The sequence below is a fragment of the Lissotriton helveticus genome, chromosome 5_1 (genome assembly GCF_964261635.1).
Source record: "Lissotriton helveticus chromosome 5_1, aLisHel1.1, whole genome shotgun sequence".
Classification (NCBI taxonomy): Eukaryota; Metazoa; Chordata; class Amphibia; order Caudata; family Salamandridae; genus Lissotriton; species Lissotriton helveticus.
The window spans coordinates 1,372,035,491-1,372,054,916 of NC_136065.1; the positions used below are offsets into that span (position 1 = coordinate 1,372,035,491).

Below are 19,426 nucleotides of genomic sequence, written 5' to 3' on the forward strand. Positions count from 1 at the left end.
TGGATGATGTGATGCTGTTTTGAAATCTATAAGGATTATTAATGGTTATGTGTCAAGAATATTGGCGCTATAAAATGAATCAGTAAAAGACAGATACTCTTTTTATTAACTGCTACCCTGAAATACTCGTTAATAAAATTCAGAAAGTGCACATTGTTAAACCCAAACTTCATTTAGAGACATATATCTCTTCAGATTTAGTAGGTTTTCCTGATCTAAATTATATGCTATTGATAAATAAAACTACATTCCTATTTCAGTGATGGTACTCCGTCTATTTAACAATTATGTGGCAAGTTGTTTAAATAGATATATTGGTTTTAGTACTTTTTCATTTTGTATTTTGAGCTGCTCCTCTTTAAAGAAATTTAAGGAATGTTTTCATACTTTTTTTTGGGAAATAAATCTTCCAGACTGCCATTAGGCACTTTATACCTGCCTACCTATGAAGGAGGCCTTGCATTGCCTAATTAAAAAAAATTCTACATACCTATTATTGCTCCAGATTTTAAAATGTGCACTTATATATATTTATTTTTGTAATACTTGATATGCTCAGTGATTGTAGATTCAGTAACATTTTAAAATTATCCATGTCACCCAAAAAAGTTCTTTATAATATTTTACAACGGTTCTATGGGAGAGAATAGCTTTTTTACCTATTTTTCTGTCATATGTTAATTCTGCAACTCGGTTAAACGGTTTATTAGTGACGGAACAGTATTTTCTCTCCATAATAGAAGTATCTAGATAGCAAGATTATGTTTTTTCTAAACTATCAGCTTTTATAATAAACAATGATTGAACTATACATAAAATGTTGTAAGACCTGGTTCTTGTGGTCGTTTAATGACATTCAGCATTTTTTTATCTAAAGTAGACCTTAATGTAATAGAAAATAATAGTATGGAATCCGTTGACTTATGGAAAAACTCTCCTACAGAGCTAAAGAAAATGGATTTCTTTTAACAAATCACACAGAAATGGGAAATCCAAACGCTTATTGGCTTGACATTAGATATATGGAAAATGATCAATGAGATGATTTTCCGCAGTCCATGGTACTATACCAGAATGCATTGTTATGCTAAAATATTGATATATTGAACACCTGTTTTTTTGTGTAAGATTAGTGGAAGTATTAGCCTGCAGCCTTCTGGGGAATTAGGAAATTGTCTTCATACATTATGGTCTTGTTCTCTGTTTCACAATTAAGGGAGTCTATTTTAGGTATGGACAAATTAATCTTAGTACCCAGAGTCTAAGAAATTCTACTTTGATATGCCTCACAAATAATATGTCTATCAAAACGATGGAACAAACTGATTTATATTTCAAAATTAATAGCCAGATATTTGAGACTGCAAAAATGAAAAACACAGTTGGTTAGCATTCTTTCAGAGTGGTAAGAAAAAATGCATACAGGTAAGTTTTGAAATAGCTTGTTTGTGGCTTTCATCATAACTAGTAAAAGAATCACTGAGCTGTAGGAACGTTTTCAGTAATCTTAATTGTGAAGTTGATTTATACGTCCTACTTAGATACAATACTCTTTATTGTTTTTGAGTAGCCAATTGATTAATTGTACGAACAATATTTTTGTGTTATTTCCCTGTGAAAAAAATAAAAAGTACAATCAATAATGACCTATGAGTCTATGTCTCGTAGCGTTCCAGTGTTTTCTCGGGCTAGGGTTATTTCTACTATTTCTAAAGCATAAGTTTCCTCTTAGTCTAGAGTAATTTATGAGTCCTTACTCAGTCCTTACTCTGAGACATTTCAAGTGGAAGGAGGAGAAAGTTAAAGGGGAGTACTCTATCCAGTAGATGGGGGCACATGTCTCTTCGTCGGATATATTGAGCCTTCCCATTCACATGGTAATTTTGGTCATACCATGTGTGAAAAGTGAATTTCACATTCACTGGATTCTCCACAGCAAATAATTGTAAGTGTGGCTCATAAATGCCCCTTTCTTGGATGGAGAAGCTCCAAATTGCTGTGTGGTTCATGATAGTATGCAAACATGTCAGGTATAATACTGCACCTTTTTAGTCCCTTCTCACAGTGATTGTCCTGTACTGCCATCTGATTGACCCAGATGCTTGATTGCTATTACAGAGGATTATGAGCAGCTTGTGGAGGACATTGTGCGAGATGGAAGACTCTATGCCTCAGAAAATCATCAGGAAATTTTGAAGGTCAGTGGATTGTTAGCTCTACTCTTTGTTTTCTATGTGCTTTTTAGTCTTAGGTCTTGTTGAGGGCGCCATTCCATGTGCAAGTGACGCATACAGTGAAATTGCAGAAAGAAAATTGTGTAATTTCCATTTGCATGGATGTGTGTGGGATCTTATTTCCGAAAAGAAGCTATAGCAGCAGGTGCCCTAAACAACACATTCCAATTAGGTAGTCTTCATCGAACAACACAAGTGTATCATTTACATTATTTCTCTGTAGAGACTACCTGTTTTTCCAGTGCCTCCATAATCCTGTCAAGCATGTAGAAAGGCAATATAAAGTACAGGTTTGCCTCAAAGAGTGTTTGCACAGAGGGCGTTAGTGTGTCTCTAAAGAATAGCTGTTTTAACAAAGAAGCCTGTTTAGGTTTCCGGGCCAGAGTCATATACAGACTGAGAGCACAACATCCCTCACTTGATGTGGTTTCTACAGGAAGAATCTAAGTGGCACTTAAAACAGTACATACGCATGTCTAATCTTGATTGGATTACATTCATGAGGATTTATTACCATGGCTGGTTAATGTGAGTCATCTCTCTTTTTTAAACATGTGTTTTTAACCAAGTGATGATGTTTTATGTAGCTTTTATGATACACAATGTGTTTTTGAATAAAGTTTATTTTACTTTTGACTTTGAAATAAGGAATGTCAGACACGTCTGCACAGGTATCACAGTTACGAGACGGTCAGAAAATTCCCCAAGTAAATATTGACAAGTCAAACCTGCCTATTTATCAACTGGGTGAAAAGAAACAGTAAATACCTGGACACATGGATTTTGGTGCAAAAAGCACCAGAATCCACGTTATTCCCCCACTGCAATGAAGTAAACTTGTAATACGTGGTATTTATCGCACCCTTTACACTCCAAAACCCTGTTAATAGATGTGAGGAGTTACCCATGAGGTACCTAACAGTCAAGATAAAGACCTGAAAATGTGCAAAAGTGTAAAAATGAGGCAACCTTGCTGGAATGCATCCCATTGGGATGCTGTGAAGTGTTTGTGAAATGATGGGGGCTGAGATGCGCACTTTGGTACAGAGAAGTAGCTGTTAGCTGGGCAAGCAGTGAACCAGTTGAGAGCTGACTCTGTGAAGTGAAAGAAGGAAGTGAAAGTTACCATCGTGGGTGGACCCACAGCTTTGAAAGATGAAAGATGCAGAGTGATCTAAGAGAATGACAATTTGATTCTGCTAGGTGAAAGTAATGGAGTTAAAGTAGCTGGAAACACCATCTGGCAAGGCGTCAGTGGAGTGGAGTGCACAGACTCCATATTAGAGGGGGCTAAAAAACAAGTTGTGACTGTGGAAAGCAACAGATTAAAAGTTTTTCGAGAAAAGGAGGTAGTCAAAACAGAGGGAAATAGTGTGTAATGAACGGAGCATTGACGAGTTTCCTGGAGTCAGATGACGACTAAGGGAGATTGAAGCAGGGTCATGAGAGCATTGATGGGATGAAGAGTATGATGAGCCAGGGCAGAACCCAGGATGATTGGGCAAATAATTTGATAAACTGTCTGTAAAATAGATGGTTGGTAAGTAAGAGGGCTTGGTGCTCTAAAGATGGTAACGAATTCAGATATAGATGTAGAGAGTTCAGATGGAAGGGTAGATGGGGTATTTGGCAAAGGAGAGTGGAGGGACCAGCGAGGGTTGAGTTAGGATTTAGGTGGGGGGGTGAAAAGTATGCATCACAGACATTTACACAGATTGAAGAGAGACGCTATTCATTTTGCTGGCTTTTTTTTTTAGGAGGGCTGTAAAGATATTTTGGCAATAGATTTATTTGAGGTGAGCTTAAATATATGGAAGTGTTCGAGCATTTATTTTCCTATGTGTGTGCGCATAATAAAGAAAACAAAACAAAATGCACTTTTGTACATGTAGGCCACTGTGGCTATGGTTAAGGCCACCTTGGGGTTCCACACTAAGAACATGTATACCTTAATTTAAGGAAAACAGAATGCAGCAGAAGCACCAGAGGGTAACTATGGGACTCTCCATTTGGCATACCATTCTTTTTGGTTTTAACCCTCGTTCTCCTATGATGCCACAATAAAGGCTCCTTTAAAACCTAAAGGTTGCCCTGGTTCTGCTCAGTTTGTGCCATAAACAAGTTTTTTTCTGTTCATTAAGCACATTGCTAAGGTCTAATGTTCTCTATTTTTCACTTGCTGCAGGATAAGAAACTGATCAAAGCCTTCTTTGATGTTCTCGCTCATCCTCAAAATTATTTCAAGTACACCGAGAAACACAAAGAGATGCTCCCACGATCTTTCATCAAACTGCTGAAATCCAAAGTTTCAAGCTTTCTGAGGCCATACAAATAGCCAAGAGGCATATAGCGGCGGCACAGACAACAGCTACAGCCAAGGAACCCCGTTCTCGTCCTTTTGCATTCTATAACAGCTTTTTAGATCATATCTCCCTATGCAGACTTTTCATCTTCCGCTCTAGTGGAACCAGTTGTTTCCGTGCTGACTGCCTTTGTACATGCCTGCCCATATATGTGTTCCTTTCATGTGTGCAGATACTTAAACAGATCACATTGCTGCAGGAGACATTACCCAATTCCTGTAGTGGGTTTATCAGCTGCCAAACGGCATGTCTTAGCCGTTAAAGAACTGAATCATTCCTTGCCCCCTGATGCCCCACCCAAAGCACCTCAGATCTGAAAACATTGCCTTGTCTATCATTTCAGTGTGGCACGATAAAGAGAATATCAAAAGACAGAAAAAGAGAGATCTGGAAAACCTGCCCAGAAAATATATCATCTTGTGCAAATGACTGAACAAAGACAAAAATCAGTTGAATGAAAATTCCACCACTTTATCCAGATTGGAGGTGTGGACAAGGGTGGTCACCTCTCCAGTAGGGGTGAGGATGGATCCTCTCTGCTCTGAAGTCAGAAGATATGGTGGTCAAGACTGGTTCTCTGGACCAACAGCCAGATCACAAAAAGAAACAACGGAAGATGACTTATCATGATGTTTCAGGACATTTTTGTGGCATTTGTGCTGTCAACATCACCAAGTTCTGCCAAAGAGTATCTTATAATAGGAATCGTGTTTGTGCACTTTCCATTCAACTTTTGTCATTGCCGTCATGTCCCCGTTCCCGATTCCTCTAGTTCCCATTCTCTCTCAATTCCACAGCCTCTTACCATACCTGCTCCAGTCCCTACATCTTGCTTTCTCTCTCCCTCCATCATGAACAGGTTATGAGTCACTCATATGTTTTTTTATTTCTGCCAATTTTTTTGTCTCGGTTGGTTTCTAACCAGTTTTCCATTTCCCCCAACATGTCAGATTCTTCAATTCCTATTTTTGTTTTTATATTCCATCTAGGGTTAACGTTTTCACTGTATCTGAATAAGAAATCAGCCCGTATTGACAGACATAGGTCAGTAAAAGATTGTGGGATAAATTCTGGATCCATTTGTGGGGGACAGTTCTTTTGTGATGTTTTAAAATCTGGTGGTGGTGATTGATAGCTCACTGTATCACTGGTCAGGAATTTCATAAATCATTTTCCATTTTCTCTCCGGTCCCTCAAGTAGGTTTGCTATTTATCCCCTATTTAAAATCGACCACAGTCATCTATGCACTTGCTTTTGCCTTTACTGGACTACTGCAACATTGACTTTCATACTGCTTTTGGAGCCTTAAAACAGGAGTTTGAAATGCAAACATCAAATGACTGTTTATTAGTGAATCATTATATTCGGATTGGGGCTAAATTACCATGTTACAAGCCCCTCAAAATGGTTACCGTCCGCACGTGGCTAATGTCACCTTGCTTATGAAGATTTATATTGGAATAGTGCTTTGCAGACCAGCCATTTCCATGTGTGTGTGTTAGTGCCAAGAAGCTGCTTGCATTCTGGTGGGAGTCCTCAACTTTAGACCTCTATCTAGTAAGAATGGGTAAGTCATCCTTGCTGTTGGCATTTGGTTGTGAAACACTATTCTAGTACTGACTGGATGGTTTTTAAAAGAATATTGTAGTACTGGAAATGGATTCAGCTGCATGGATGAGTCTCGACTTGGAAGGTGGTGTGCTGACAAGCATTTAGCTACTTTCCAGTCAAACATTATTGTTCAATATAATGGCATTTACATTAGTTAACAACGTCTGTCCGTCTCCTCGCCACTCTCTCATCAGCCACCATTTTCCATTCTGTCAATTTTTCCATTCTCAATTTTTTTCTGTGTTCTTTGTGCAACTTAGCACTACCTCTGTAGTTTATGGAATCCGAACTATCGGCTTTTGGATACATTTCTCCCTAATCATCCCATAATCTCTCAATCCTCCTCTTTGTCCAGCTCCCATTCATCTTCATCATCATTAACTTCTTATCCCCAAAACTCGCCATTTCTTAATCTTTCAATGTTGATCATTTGTGTTTTCTAGCTCTATGTTACTGTTGCTTTCTTTACATAATGTGCTCTATCCATCTTCGTCGCCATAGGTTAAAATTGTTGTCAATCCCACACAGTTGTTTTCACCTTTAGCAATTAGGTAAATGTAAACTCACCATATATTACATTTGATTGGATTCACTCTACTGTAGCATATCACCTCTCTAATGTAAGCAATTCATCTTTATTTTCATTGTATGTATTTCACTTTCTATGCTTAGTGCCCCTTTGTCTCTATCACACGTATTTCTCCTGCCCTACCAATTGGCTTGCATCCTGCCTGTCCTGATATATTTGCACTCTCTTTTAATCTGCCATATGCTACCCTTATCTTCATCTCCACATGTTATGTATTTCACACTGATCCAGTTCTTACAAATGTCCATCTCTCATATCACCTATTTCACCTTTACCCAAATTGCATATTTCACCTTTCGCTATGGTTCATCATGCAACTCTATATCTGTTTCTCGAATGCATTTCAACTCACGCTTCATTTTCCGTATTTCACTTTTCTCTTTTTCCCTCATCTGTTTCTCCATTTCTCTTTTTCCTCATAAGACACGTTATTGCTCCTATCTTTTCAGTAGAACTTCCATTGATCATGAATTTGCTATCTGAATCTGTCTCTCAGCGTTCAATTGCTTCCCAGCTAAGTATGCAATATCTGAATGCCTTCACATACATATATATGAACAAGCTCTCATACACTCCATTTAGTTTTTCTCTTTCTTCATCTGTGTTTTACTTTACATTTTAGCTCTCTCCCACTCAACTATATATACACATATTCTTTCTGTTCTCTTTCACCCTCTCTTTCTGTCCTCTCTCTACCTCTTTTCATATCTCTTTCATTTAAGTCTCACCCTCCCTCTTTCTTTTTATTTCACCCTGCTGTTGCACATAATCTGCCTTGTTTTCGATCACTCACTGTCACTTTGTAATATGTGCCCACATTTTACCATCCCCATTACTGTTTTTGACACATAGGGCCTGAATTAGAGTTTTGCGGACTGGTTACTTCATCACTTATTGCAAGTGCATTATATCCTTTGGCACTTATAATAAGATGGATAGGCTATCAGTCATGTTTGTGACGGAGTACCGGTCTGCCTACTCTTAGTCATGCCCTTTACTTTTGCAGTTGTTGCATATGACTTCCAAACTCAGTCTTCACAGTTCCAACACCCTCCATTTCTTTCTGTCCACTAGACAGCCTTGTGTCAGTAATTCTTTTCACTTAATATGTATCCCTCATATAGTCGTAGATTTGCCCTCACTCTTCTTTCCCCACCTGGTTCCAGATCGGCTCTAAGACCTGTAACTCACTCCATCACTTGATCGTTTTCATTGTTTCCTCTGCCTCCATCATTTTCACTGTAGACCTGCTTTATCTTAAGGCATCTCTTGCTCCAGATTTCTTTTAACCTCTCCTGTGAGTATTCTACAAACAAGAGACACTTTACAATTGTCCGTCACAGTATGCTCTTCAGATGAGATACATTTCTCTCCATGTCTCTTTTCATTCATTCAGGATCCACTACATCAGTCTCTTTTTCTCCACCTCTCTACTGTGCAGATTCAAACTTGTCTCAGATGTGTGCTCCTTCTCATCTATTGATAATCACATATGTGCTGCAGACCCTTTTTCCTTTCCATATATTCATAGTTAAATCTCTTTCCATTTCTCACCATGATTTTGTTTACATCTCTGTATATCCATTCACCATAACTCGCAGCCAAACCACCTCATGTCTTACCTTTCTATTTGCCTCTATAATTACTCTGCATATCCCAGCTATGACTAACGATAATTCACATGAATCTCCTTCATTTGTTTGTGTTGTTCACTCTTACTCCTACCATTCAGCCTTTATCTCATGACCCTTCTTCTCCCATTATAAGTGCAATCATTGGTGTCTTCTTTATAATACGTATAGGAATATGTTATTTTAGAGACAAAACTATTTATTCCTTCCGGAAGAGTTAATGTGTTAGTTTATGAAAGGTTAAACCTTTTTTGAAAACAAGTTTTGATATGAGAATGTGATGAGATTGTCAGACATTTCAGACTTACAAATTCCGCTCTGGCTGTCTTCAAAATATATTTTGAGGTGAACTAAAGGCAGAATGAGAGATGTGATGTCTACATATAGGTACGGATTAGATTACAGAAGCCTGGACCTGCCTTTTTGCAGGATTGACAGTCACATTAGAAAGACTAGAAGGCTTATCAGACTCCACTGTGAGACACAGAATAGATTATGGAAAACTTAGGTTCTTCTTGTATGGCCCACATGCAGGCACACTAAAGAAATTAAAATGAGCACACTGTTCCATATGGAGAAATGGGTGCATAACAGAGGATAACAGACTTGGCTATCTCTTGTGTTGTGCATACCAGTTCAGCAGAGAGGGCAGTCGATATCCGTAGCATATGTTGACTTTAGAAACACATACTTCACATTATTCTGCCATCTCGTGTTGGGCGTGGGCGATTACAAGTTGTTTTTCTTCAAAGAAGTCTTTGAGTTACGAGGTATAGTGACTCCTCCTCCCGTGTGCACATGTTCCTCGGCTCCTTTGTTAGATTGTTTTTTTCTGCCATCGGGTTCGTTATATATCACCTCCGGGACATAAGCTTCAATCTCCACCGAGGACTTCATAGGCTCTAGGTATTTTCTCCAGACCAAGAAATCTCAGATCCAGACCACATCTACTGATGCTATTGATCACTTCATGGTACCCACCCAAGCCCACCGTTCTTTGACTTCTTCGTCTCTGTTGTACAGGACTACATCCACACTGGATGGAAAACACGACCTTCAGCGTGTGTCCTAATTGCCACGCAAAATATTTCAGACAAGACCTATGTTTGTCACCGGAGCACAAAGAGACCTCCTGTGTTAGGCGTTCTGGTTGAAAAAAGAAAGTTCGCAAACGAAGAGAGCATTGTTGGTCCAAGACAAACATGCAGCGATGCACAGAAGATGCACTGGATATATTGAGGGACCAGTTACCAGACTCCAGTCAAGAGCCAAAAGACTCGGAGACACAGACAGTGCTAAAAGATGTACAAATACTGCTGGCTAGCAGTGGGAACAGTTCTGACTCCGAGCCCGACTCCATACAGGGGCATGTGAATACCTCAGCGTAAGCCACCCACACCGCCTTTCGAAGCATCACTGCTTTCGGGCCATGGAGGTCTCCATCAACAGGCAAGGTTCACCTATGCCTGAAAAGTCTTTGACTAGCATCAAAAAATGTAAGGCTTAAAAATGTATGTCGGCACCTGCACCCAGGCAAATTTTATCAGCTCAACCGAAGTCAAGCAAGGATCAGAGCTATAAAAATATACATTAGATCTGAAAAAAGTCTGGGAACCAAAACATGGTTCACTCGCAAAAGCTTTAGAGTCAAACCCAAAACATAAAACGCTGGAACCAGAAATACAAATACAAAAATAGGCAACCAGTAGAACAGTCTCTTCAACGCCCTCCACATCCTCAGGGTCAAAATCTACAAAGAATACTATAGAGCCACAGAAAAAACAAATAGAGCCCATTCTTTAATGCTTGCAAGATAAGCTGGACAAGGGACAAAAGACTCTCTTTATAAAGACTCTACTGGGAAGCTGGCCACAAAAACAACAACACCTTCTTCTCTCGCACTTCAGAAGAGGAAAAAGTATTTTTGAGATGACATTGCTGGGCCTCAACAAACTCATCAACAAAAGGAGGACAGAGGTGCAAGCCCGATTTATTTCACTGCTTCACCTCCTCCAATTCCTTCTCTTCCTATTCCATCATCTCCTGTTCCAACTTCACCTACCATACCTTCAAGGCCAGGGCAGGTACTCTTACCAGAACACTTGGCTTCTGAACAACCATTACCTTCACCAAATCAATCACCTCACCAATACTGCCCCTGACCCATGGGATATTTATAATGCTGATCCATTGGATGATACCCATCCAAGTATCTATCACTCCAAACCCTCACCACTAGATGATACATCAGATTATCATGACATCATCAGTAGAGCTGCAACATACCACAAAGTAAGCCTACACACTATTGCACAGGAAGAGGATTTCCTGGTAGAAACACTTAATAGGTCACAAAGGACAACACAATAGTTTCCTATGCCTAAAGGTATATGGACATATTTAAGCAGCCTGTTCAATCTAGAGTAGTCACCCCTCGTATAGAGAAGAAATATAAGGCATGTCCTCTGGAGTACATTAAGGGTCAAGTTACACCAGATTTACCACATAGGATGAAATGCAGGAACTACTGCAAAACCTCCCTAACCAATACCAAGAGCGTGCAACACAATTGGTGGAATAGGGCAGGGCAATATCTAATGCCACTATACAATGTGCCTTAGACTCTGCTGACATCGGTGCCACAAGGTTAATACTAGCTTCCTCATTAGGCGCCATGCATGGGTCAGAGTATCCAGGTTCATACCAGATGTACAGAAGCATCTGCTTAATCTACCTTTTGATGAGCAAAAATTATTTGCCCTCAAGTGGATGAAATGCTAGAAAAAAAGACATAGAAACAGCTAAAACCATTGGGGCCCTACAAACATATCAGCACTGTGGTTCTTTTCGTAGGGCTCGATACAGAGATACAAACAGAGGAAGTTCCTCCTTTGACTCAAACAATGGCTAAAAGCAGCAGGGTCCCTATCAAAGCCAATTTAATAGGGGATCTTTCTATTAAACAAATTATAGAAACAGAGGTAGAAGCCGTGAAACCATTACTAAATTCCCTACTCTTCCGGTGATCATCTACACCTCCCCCAACCACATATAATAAAAATGCGCTCGACAGTCGATCCCTCTAATAGACAGCACCTGAATTACTATCCGTCTGGTATTCTCACCTCATCAATGCTTGTGAGGTTGTGTGTGCACACTGTATCACACCCACTGTCACGATGCTATTCCTTAAGGAACTCAACAGTTTTAACAAAAATCACAGGTGCACCACTCATTACTATTAAAAAGGAACAGAATATGAAGTATATCATCAACAACTGTGTTTTTTCAAGAGAAATTTTTAATTTTATTCCAATAACAAAAACTTTTTCATCATAAAAGCAAGGTCATGAGCATCACTTGTTCACAACGGCACAGCCGACGCGTTTCGTCCTTGAAGCGGACTTCTTCAGGGCATTAGTTATTCCCCAATCTGTGTCGGGTGACTGAATAGTCAAATGCGGTGCAACTTCCTCCAAAAATATGAAAGGGCAGGATAATATAAGTGCGCAGATAAAATTTATCAAACCAAGCATCAGGATGAGTGATCACGAGAACATGCACCGAGTTCCTACTCAGACGTAATCCATAAGAAGATCCAAGATATAATTAGATCTAATCCAAAGTTTGCATATCCTTAATATGACCAGAGCATGTCAGCTAAGATGCACTCCCTTCCAGTAGCTTAAGTCAATCTCGAGAAGTTGGTACACATCAGTTAATGCGATGTCCCCATAAATATCACAGCACCAAGTGTATATCAACAGTCACTGTTCACCCGATATTTCCCACATTTCCTCGAAAAATAGGCCATCAATTAAGGCCTGTAGCCGATAATAGGCTATCAGGAAGGTGCCATCAGGGGCTTCACAGAATCACGAAGTGTCTCCGCCAAACGCCCGAAGCAGGAAATTATACCAGTCGGGGGAAGGTTACAAAACTTTTATCAACAATGGCAATATAGCACTGCAGACCAATGGGTGTTATGCATAATCGAAGATCGGTTTTGTGTTGTGTTTCCACTCAAACCACAATAAATGGCAAAAGAACATCTTAAGCATTTACAGGAAAAGGTTCTTTCTCTCCTTCAAAAAAGGGGCAACAGAAATAGTGGCCTTACAACATCAGGGACACGAAGTGTACTCCCTATATTTTCTCATTCCCAAAAAGGAAAAAACATTAAGGCCTATGCTAGATCTCATGCCACTAAACCGGTGCATCTCCTCGGAACACTTTCCCATGGTCACACTACAAGATGTAATACATCTGTTACAGCAAGGAGTTTTCATGACAGCATTAGATCTCAAAGATGCATACTTCCATATCAACATTCATTCAGCACAACGCCGGCATTTACGCTTTCAGCCAAACAGCCAATTCTATCGATTCAAAGTGCTACCATTCGTGGCCACTAAAGCTCCAAGAGTTCTCACAAAGTGCCTTGTAGTAGAGGCGGCTCATCCCAGAAGGGATAGAATCCATGTCTTCACATATCTAGACAATTGACTCATCAAACACCCAACCTACCATCAGTGCTTTCAAAACACTCAGTAGGTTATCAATCTTTTATAGAAACTAGGGTTTACCCTAAACAAACAAAAGTCTCACTTGCAACACTTGCAAATGCAAGCTTTCCTAGACGCAACTCTCAATTCAGTTATAGCCAAAGCGTTTCCCAGTGCAGAAAGAGTAACAAAGTTCATACAAACATTTTCTCTTTTTCAACCACAAGCTCACCTCTTAGTAAAAATGGTGATGGGTTTTTTAGGCATGGTGACTTTCTGCATAGCCATAGTACCACACACTTTTCTACATATGCGTCCCGTCATCACACTCTACAATCTCAATGGTCTTAAGCAGAGGGGCATCTACAATATCTAGTGTTGGTAGGGCCAGCAAGTCATTGCTCTCTGTAGTGGTGGAACAGCAACAACTTGTTACAGGGCCAGCCCTTGAAAGCCCTGATTCTACAGATCACCGTTACTACAGATGCTTCGCTTCAAGGATGGGGGGCACATATTCAAGATCTCACAGTTCAAGGTCTATGGATAATAGCTCAGACACGTCTGCATATCAACCATCTGGAGATAATAGCAATTCAGCTCAAAGCCTTTCACAATCACTTGCACCACAAGATAGTGCTACATGAATAGACAATATGATTGCAAATAATTATATTCAAAAACAGGGGGACACACTCCTCACAGCTATATCTCCTCTCAGAGAGAATCTGGCACTAGACAATCTACCTCAAAATCCTTTTCCTTGCAGAATACCGCTCCTGCGGTGGACAAGTACTTAAATTGCAGATATGCTCAGTAGAACACATCAAAAGGTGCAAAAGTGGAAAATCAATCAACCACTAATCCACTCTTACTTCAAGAGCTCGGGGACACCAGAAATCAACTTATTTGCCACTAACCTCAACGTCAAATGCCAAAACTTTGCATCCAGGTTCCCCCATCCGTTATCCAAGGGCAATGCCGTATGGATGAATTGATCAGGAGTGTTTGCTTACGCTTTTCCTCCTCTCCCACTCATTCCATATGTAGTTCAGAAGTTAACACAAACCTCTCTAACACTAATCCTAATAGCCCCAACATGGCACGGCAGGCATGGTTCACAACACTATTGCAACTGTCTCTAGTGACACTCGAGAAACTACCTCTTTGGCACACCTGTTAACTCAAGATCAAGGGAAAGTCATGCATCCAAATGCCAAACAGCTCAATCTAGCTATTTGGCTCATGACATCCTAGAATTCTGGCATTTAAAGTTACCACAAGAATGTATGGATATCCTGAAAAATGCTTGTAGGCCTTCAGCTAGAGAATGTTATGCGGCTAAATGGAAACGATTTGTACATTCCTGTAAAAATAAGCAAATACAGCTTTTATCACCAACAGTACAAGATATTATTGGCTACTCATTCATTACGCTACACTTAGTAGCACTAGCAGCCTACATGCAAAATACCAACATATGTCTGTTTTCAAAATATCAATCATTAAAACATTCATGGAAGGGCTAAAAAGAGATATCTAACCTTCCACTCCACCAGCCCCACCTGGAACCTAAATATTGTCCTTTCCAAGCTTATGGGACTGCCATGTGAACCACTCTATTCATGCCAACTTCAATTCTTGCCATGGAAAGTTGCATTAATAGTGGCAATCACATCTCTCAGAAGAATAAGTGAATTGCAAGCACTCACTCTATAAGAACCATTCTTTAACGTCTAATTACTTCTAAAAACTAGCCCACAATTTCTACCCAAAGTGGCATCAACTTTTCATATGTCAGACCATAGATTTACCAGTGTTCTTTCCTAACCCAGACACAGTAGCAGAAATATCCCTTCATATATTGGATGTTAAAAGGGCTAGCATTGTTCTATATTGATACACCAAAATCATTTAGAAATACACAACAGTTTATTGTTGCTTTTAGCAAAATACATTAAAGGGCACCAATATCCAAAGCGGGAATTTCCTAGAGGGATAGTTAGATACATTCAGACATGATATCAAAACTCAAATGGGTGATTATAGAACCATCACAGGCTCATTCCACACGTAAACAAGGAGCCACTGTGGTCTTTCTAAGAAATATTCCAATAGAGAATATTTGTATAGCAGCTACTTAGAATAATCCACATACATTTACTAAACACTATTGTATTGACACACTAACCAATCAGCAACCAAGAGTTGGTCAAACTGTACTTAAATCATTATTTCAAACAAGTAATTCAACCAATTGCTATCCACATCAAAGGGAGCATTCGTTTACATTCAATGCTAAGAATATTTATCTACGGCCAAAACATACTAAAAATGGAATATTTTACTTACCCTGTAAGCATCTATTCACAGCATGTAGTGCCACAGATTCATATGCACCCACCCACCTCCCCAGAAGCTTTTGGTTGCATTACTTCAAATTATTTAAAACATACTTTACACACTCAAATGTATACACATGTTCTCTTTATTCTGTCACTTTATTCCTCCTTCTTTCTTACGCTCACCGTATGAGCCAAAAACAATTTAACAAAGGAGCCGAGGAACATGTGCAATATACACCGGAGGAGGAGCCACAATACTTCGAGACTCGAACACTTCTTCTAAGAAAAATAATTTGTAATCATCCGAGCCCAACACTAGATGGCAGGATAATGATTAGCATATGAATCTAGTGCACTACACACTACAAATAGAAGCTTACAGGGTAAGTAACATATTCCTTAACTAGCTAGCACAGCAGACAGGTAAAGAAGAAGGAGAGAGGAGAAAAATGTAGTAAACAGTTGTGTTACATCGATCAATGAATTGCAGAATACAGTTGACTTTATCTATTTTGTGCAATACAGGCAGTTACAGAAGTGAGAACAGAAGCTTAACTAACCTGTGGTTTAAATACACAGGTACTGCAGAGATTGTAGAAATCCTAGTTAGACTGTGGGTAATCTAGACAGGCACAGGCACAAGTAAAAATGACACAGACAGGCTATCCAAATAGTGGGTTCTTGTGAAGCTTACAACGTGCAACAAGGTACTCGCCTGCAGCCCTGCTACAGATTCCAACCCTACTCATTGTGATTCCCCAACCAAGTACAACCTTTTTGATACAATATATCCAATGTAACACCTCACACATATTGGAGGGGAGGCAGAAAAAATATTTACTTTGTAATATAAAATAAAAATGTTTATTACAAAATGTGATACAAAATCATTTTATCAAATGTAATAGAATTTACTGAGATATATTTAAAACATATCATCAGTCAACTCTTGTTTTACATGACCACAGCCAACACATGTTTTGCTGAGTTTTGTCTTTCCACTTCCTCAGAGCTATAGTTCAGCTTTGATTCAGATTTAAGCTGAAAATATTTTATCAATAAACATTTCTTTTATTTACGGTTTCCTTAATATGGGTTAACACCAGGATTTTTTCAGTCACTTTCTTATAATTTAGTAAGTGTTCCTTTTGATTGTCAACCTTTGTTTCTCTGAGTTTTGCTTTTCCACTTCCTGAGGCTGTGTAGAGATATTCAGATTGGTCCCAAATAGTAAAGTAAAGGGAAAAGAAGAAAATCATAATCAGAACAAGACAAAAAGTTAAAAAGGCTATGATGTACTACAAAAATCATCCAATTTTTTCTAGAGACATTTTATGTGTTTACTCTCATTTCATGAAAAAACACTTACTATAATATAAGAACTTGACTGAAAAAATACTGGTGTTAAACCAGATCAAGGAAACCGTACATAAAAGGAGTGTTTATGACTAAAAGATCTGAAGTTTCATATTGCAGTCTCAAATGTATTGAACGCTGAACTTTATACCTGAGAAAGCAGAAAAGACAAAGCTCTTTAAAACAGGTTTGCTGTTGGTCTTGGAAAACAAGATTCAACTCGATATATATTTTTAAGGTATTTCTGTAAATTCAATTATGTTTAATAACATTATTTTATAGCATATTTTTGTACATAAACGTTGTATTTTATATTATGAAGTGAAGATATGTTCTTCTGACTTCTTTCCAACAGTAACATCTTGTCTGGGGTGTTAATGAGGCAATATGATGGCATAGACAGGCTTTGTCCTGTAATGACATGTGCCTAAAAGACAAAAGAAGGCTTTGTTTGGCTTTGTGCCAGCCTGAGGCAAAATATCTGTCCAAGTCTTGTTTACATTTTATCAAAGAACATATACTGAGAGGATTCCTCTTTTTTCTGACACCAGCATGGCAAAAGGTGCTCCCTCCATCTCTGACATAAGACAGACATGAGGATTTCCTCTCCTTAATAGACAGTGGTGCACCCCTAGGTAGCCTACTTTAGCACAGACTTAACAATTTGTTTTCCCTGTTAAGATATGAATCTAAAGAGTTCTTCGCTGTCACAGTCTGATCACTGGTCGAGGGATTCTCGATGTCTGATATATGCTAGCACAAAAGGAGTGAGGCTTTCTCTTTGCTTTTAGCTAGAAAAGAACTTGGAGTCAGATTTACTAAACTTCGACGCAATGCACCACAGCAAGAGAAGTTGCTGTGTTCTGTTATGTCAAAGGAGTAGAGCAGAAATGTACCATATCTCAGTAGACATGGGGCAATTCTGCTCTCTTGTAGCACTGGCGCACTTCTGGCTTCCTATTGCTAACAGAAGCACCCTTACGCTACGACACAAGGGTGCTTGCATTGTGGTCAGAATAGTTTTTGCACAGGAAGGGATACATTCCTGCTCAAAAACTAGTCTTAGAGGCGAATTCCTCTTTGTATGTGTCATGTTGGATGCAGCATGCATTGAAAGAGGAAGTAACAAGGAGAAATAAAGGTATTTCTTCTTGAAATGCCATCTTTGAATAGGAGCACCATTTTGGAGCAAACCCATGCTTACTGATGTTAGTACATGTGCTTGCGTCAAAATACACACATGTTCCACCCATGTAACATCTCCCCGACACATTGTAATGCAAGGCAGTGCTAAGCGCTGCTTTATGTTACTCTTGGAATAAAATCCCATGCAAATCTTGATTTGCATGGCTTGAAAAATCCCAGCATGGATTTTGTTTCGGGGATACACCACAAAAATGGTGAAACCTCTATTCAAAATCCTTGTAAATCTGGGCCCTGGAATCAGTGCCCATCATTGAGGACTTTTCATGCCTGATATTAGTACATACCGAGAAAATTCATCTATATTCTTATTATTAGCACAGACTGATGAAACTCTTTTCTTTCCAAGGACTCTCTTTCTCTTCTGATTTTGCCAAGACATTGGGTATTTCTTAGTATTCTACAGTAGCACTCAAACAGTAAATATCTCTGTGACCAAAGCTCGAATAGACTAAAAGTGGTTTTGTCTGTGCTTCACACTACTACAGACTAAGAGTTATTCTTCCTGACTCTCCCTACCACTGACTGATACAATCCATATATTTCTGCCTGATATTAGCACGTTCGGAGGGGGCATTCTTTATTGTTAGAATAGCTGAAGGTACTCCATCCTCCTTCACCCTCTGCCTAACCTTGCCACAGAACTAGACTAACTCTGCTCATTATGAGACTTATACAAGTGTTGGACCTCTGTGCCCTGTTCAGTTACCTTCAGCTCTTGGTGGACGGAGAAGCCTCGAGCAGCCTGTGCTGTATAAGCGCCTAGCATTGGGTTCCATTGAGCAGCCAAGGCCCAGAATCCAAACAGCTTTAGTGAAGTAGTCCTAAACCAGTAGGGAAAACATCCCCAAAGCCTTTAAGGCAGCCCAGCCTGTTTGGCAATCACCAGATTGACTTAATCTTAAACCCACCTCTGCTTCAGATCATCTCAGAGGTTTGTACAGCTAAACTACACATCACAGTGCTCCCGGTTTGATGAGCATTTCAAATAAAAAAAATTAACAAACCATAGGAGTTAAAAACATAACAAAATGTTGTAATATTTATATCTTCCTTTTATAGTATTTCACAATTCAGCATCTCCCACGGAGCAATGAAGAAATACGGAAAAGAGGTTGTTTATAAAGTTATTTGCACTTGATAATTGTATCTGAACTTGTTAAAAAAAAGTTTGGATTTTGTATGGTCTTTTTTATTTTAAATTACTAAACAGAATTTCTTTGTCCTGTGTGTCTGTCAAATTTTGTTATTACAGTTTTCTTCAAAATGTTTTGTATCTGTTGTGGTAGATGCACATCCTATCCAAATTCTAAAGTAAATATATTTTAAATGTAAATCTTGCAATACAAAGCATATGCAATGCTCCTACTGGTCTTCCATTCACAAGCTCATACAAAATTGAACTAGTATTCTGCACATATCCAGACAAGAATCAATAGATACTTAAGGTTGCATTTCCTTGTCACTTCACACACATGTTTATTGTCCATTGTTTAATGGGAGAATTATTACTTTCAAATCTGTGCACAGCTTGTGAAACCATAGGATTCCCAGTACAAAAGAAGACGATTACTTAACTGTCTGTAATAAT

At 39.0% G+C, this 19,426-nt stretch overlaps 1 protein-coding gene across 4 annotated transcripts in view; it reads left to right on the plus strand.

Annotated features, from left to right (window-relative positions):
• The window catches only part of SCUBE3 (signal peptide, CUB domain and EGF like domain containing 3), a 1,212,393-nt gene extending 1,193,335 nt beyond the window's left edge, over positions 1-19,058 (plus strand). For all 4 annotated transcript variants that reach the window (XM_078644301.1, XM_078644304.1, XM_078644302.1 and 1 more), the window contains 2 exons: positions 2,119-2,198; positions 4,420-19,058. In XM_078644301.1, coding sequence (XP_078500427.1) covers positions 2,119-2,198; positions 4,420-4,569 — 230 coding nt within the window. In that variant the 3' untranslated portion in view covers positions 4,570-19,058. The remainder of the gene's footprint in view (positions 1-2,118; positions 2,199-4,419) is intronic.
• Positions 19,059-19,426: the final 368 nt, after the last annotated feature.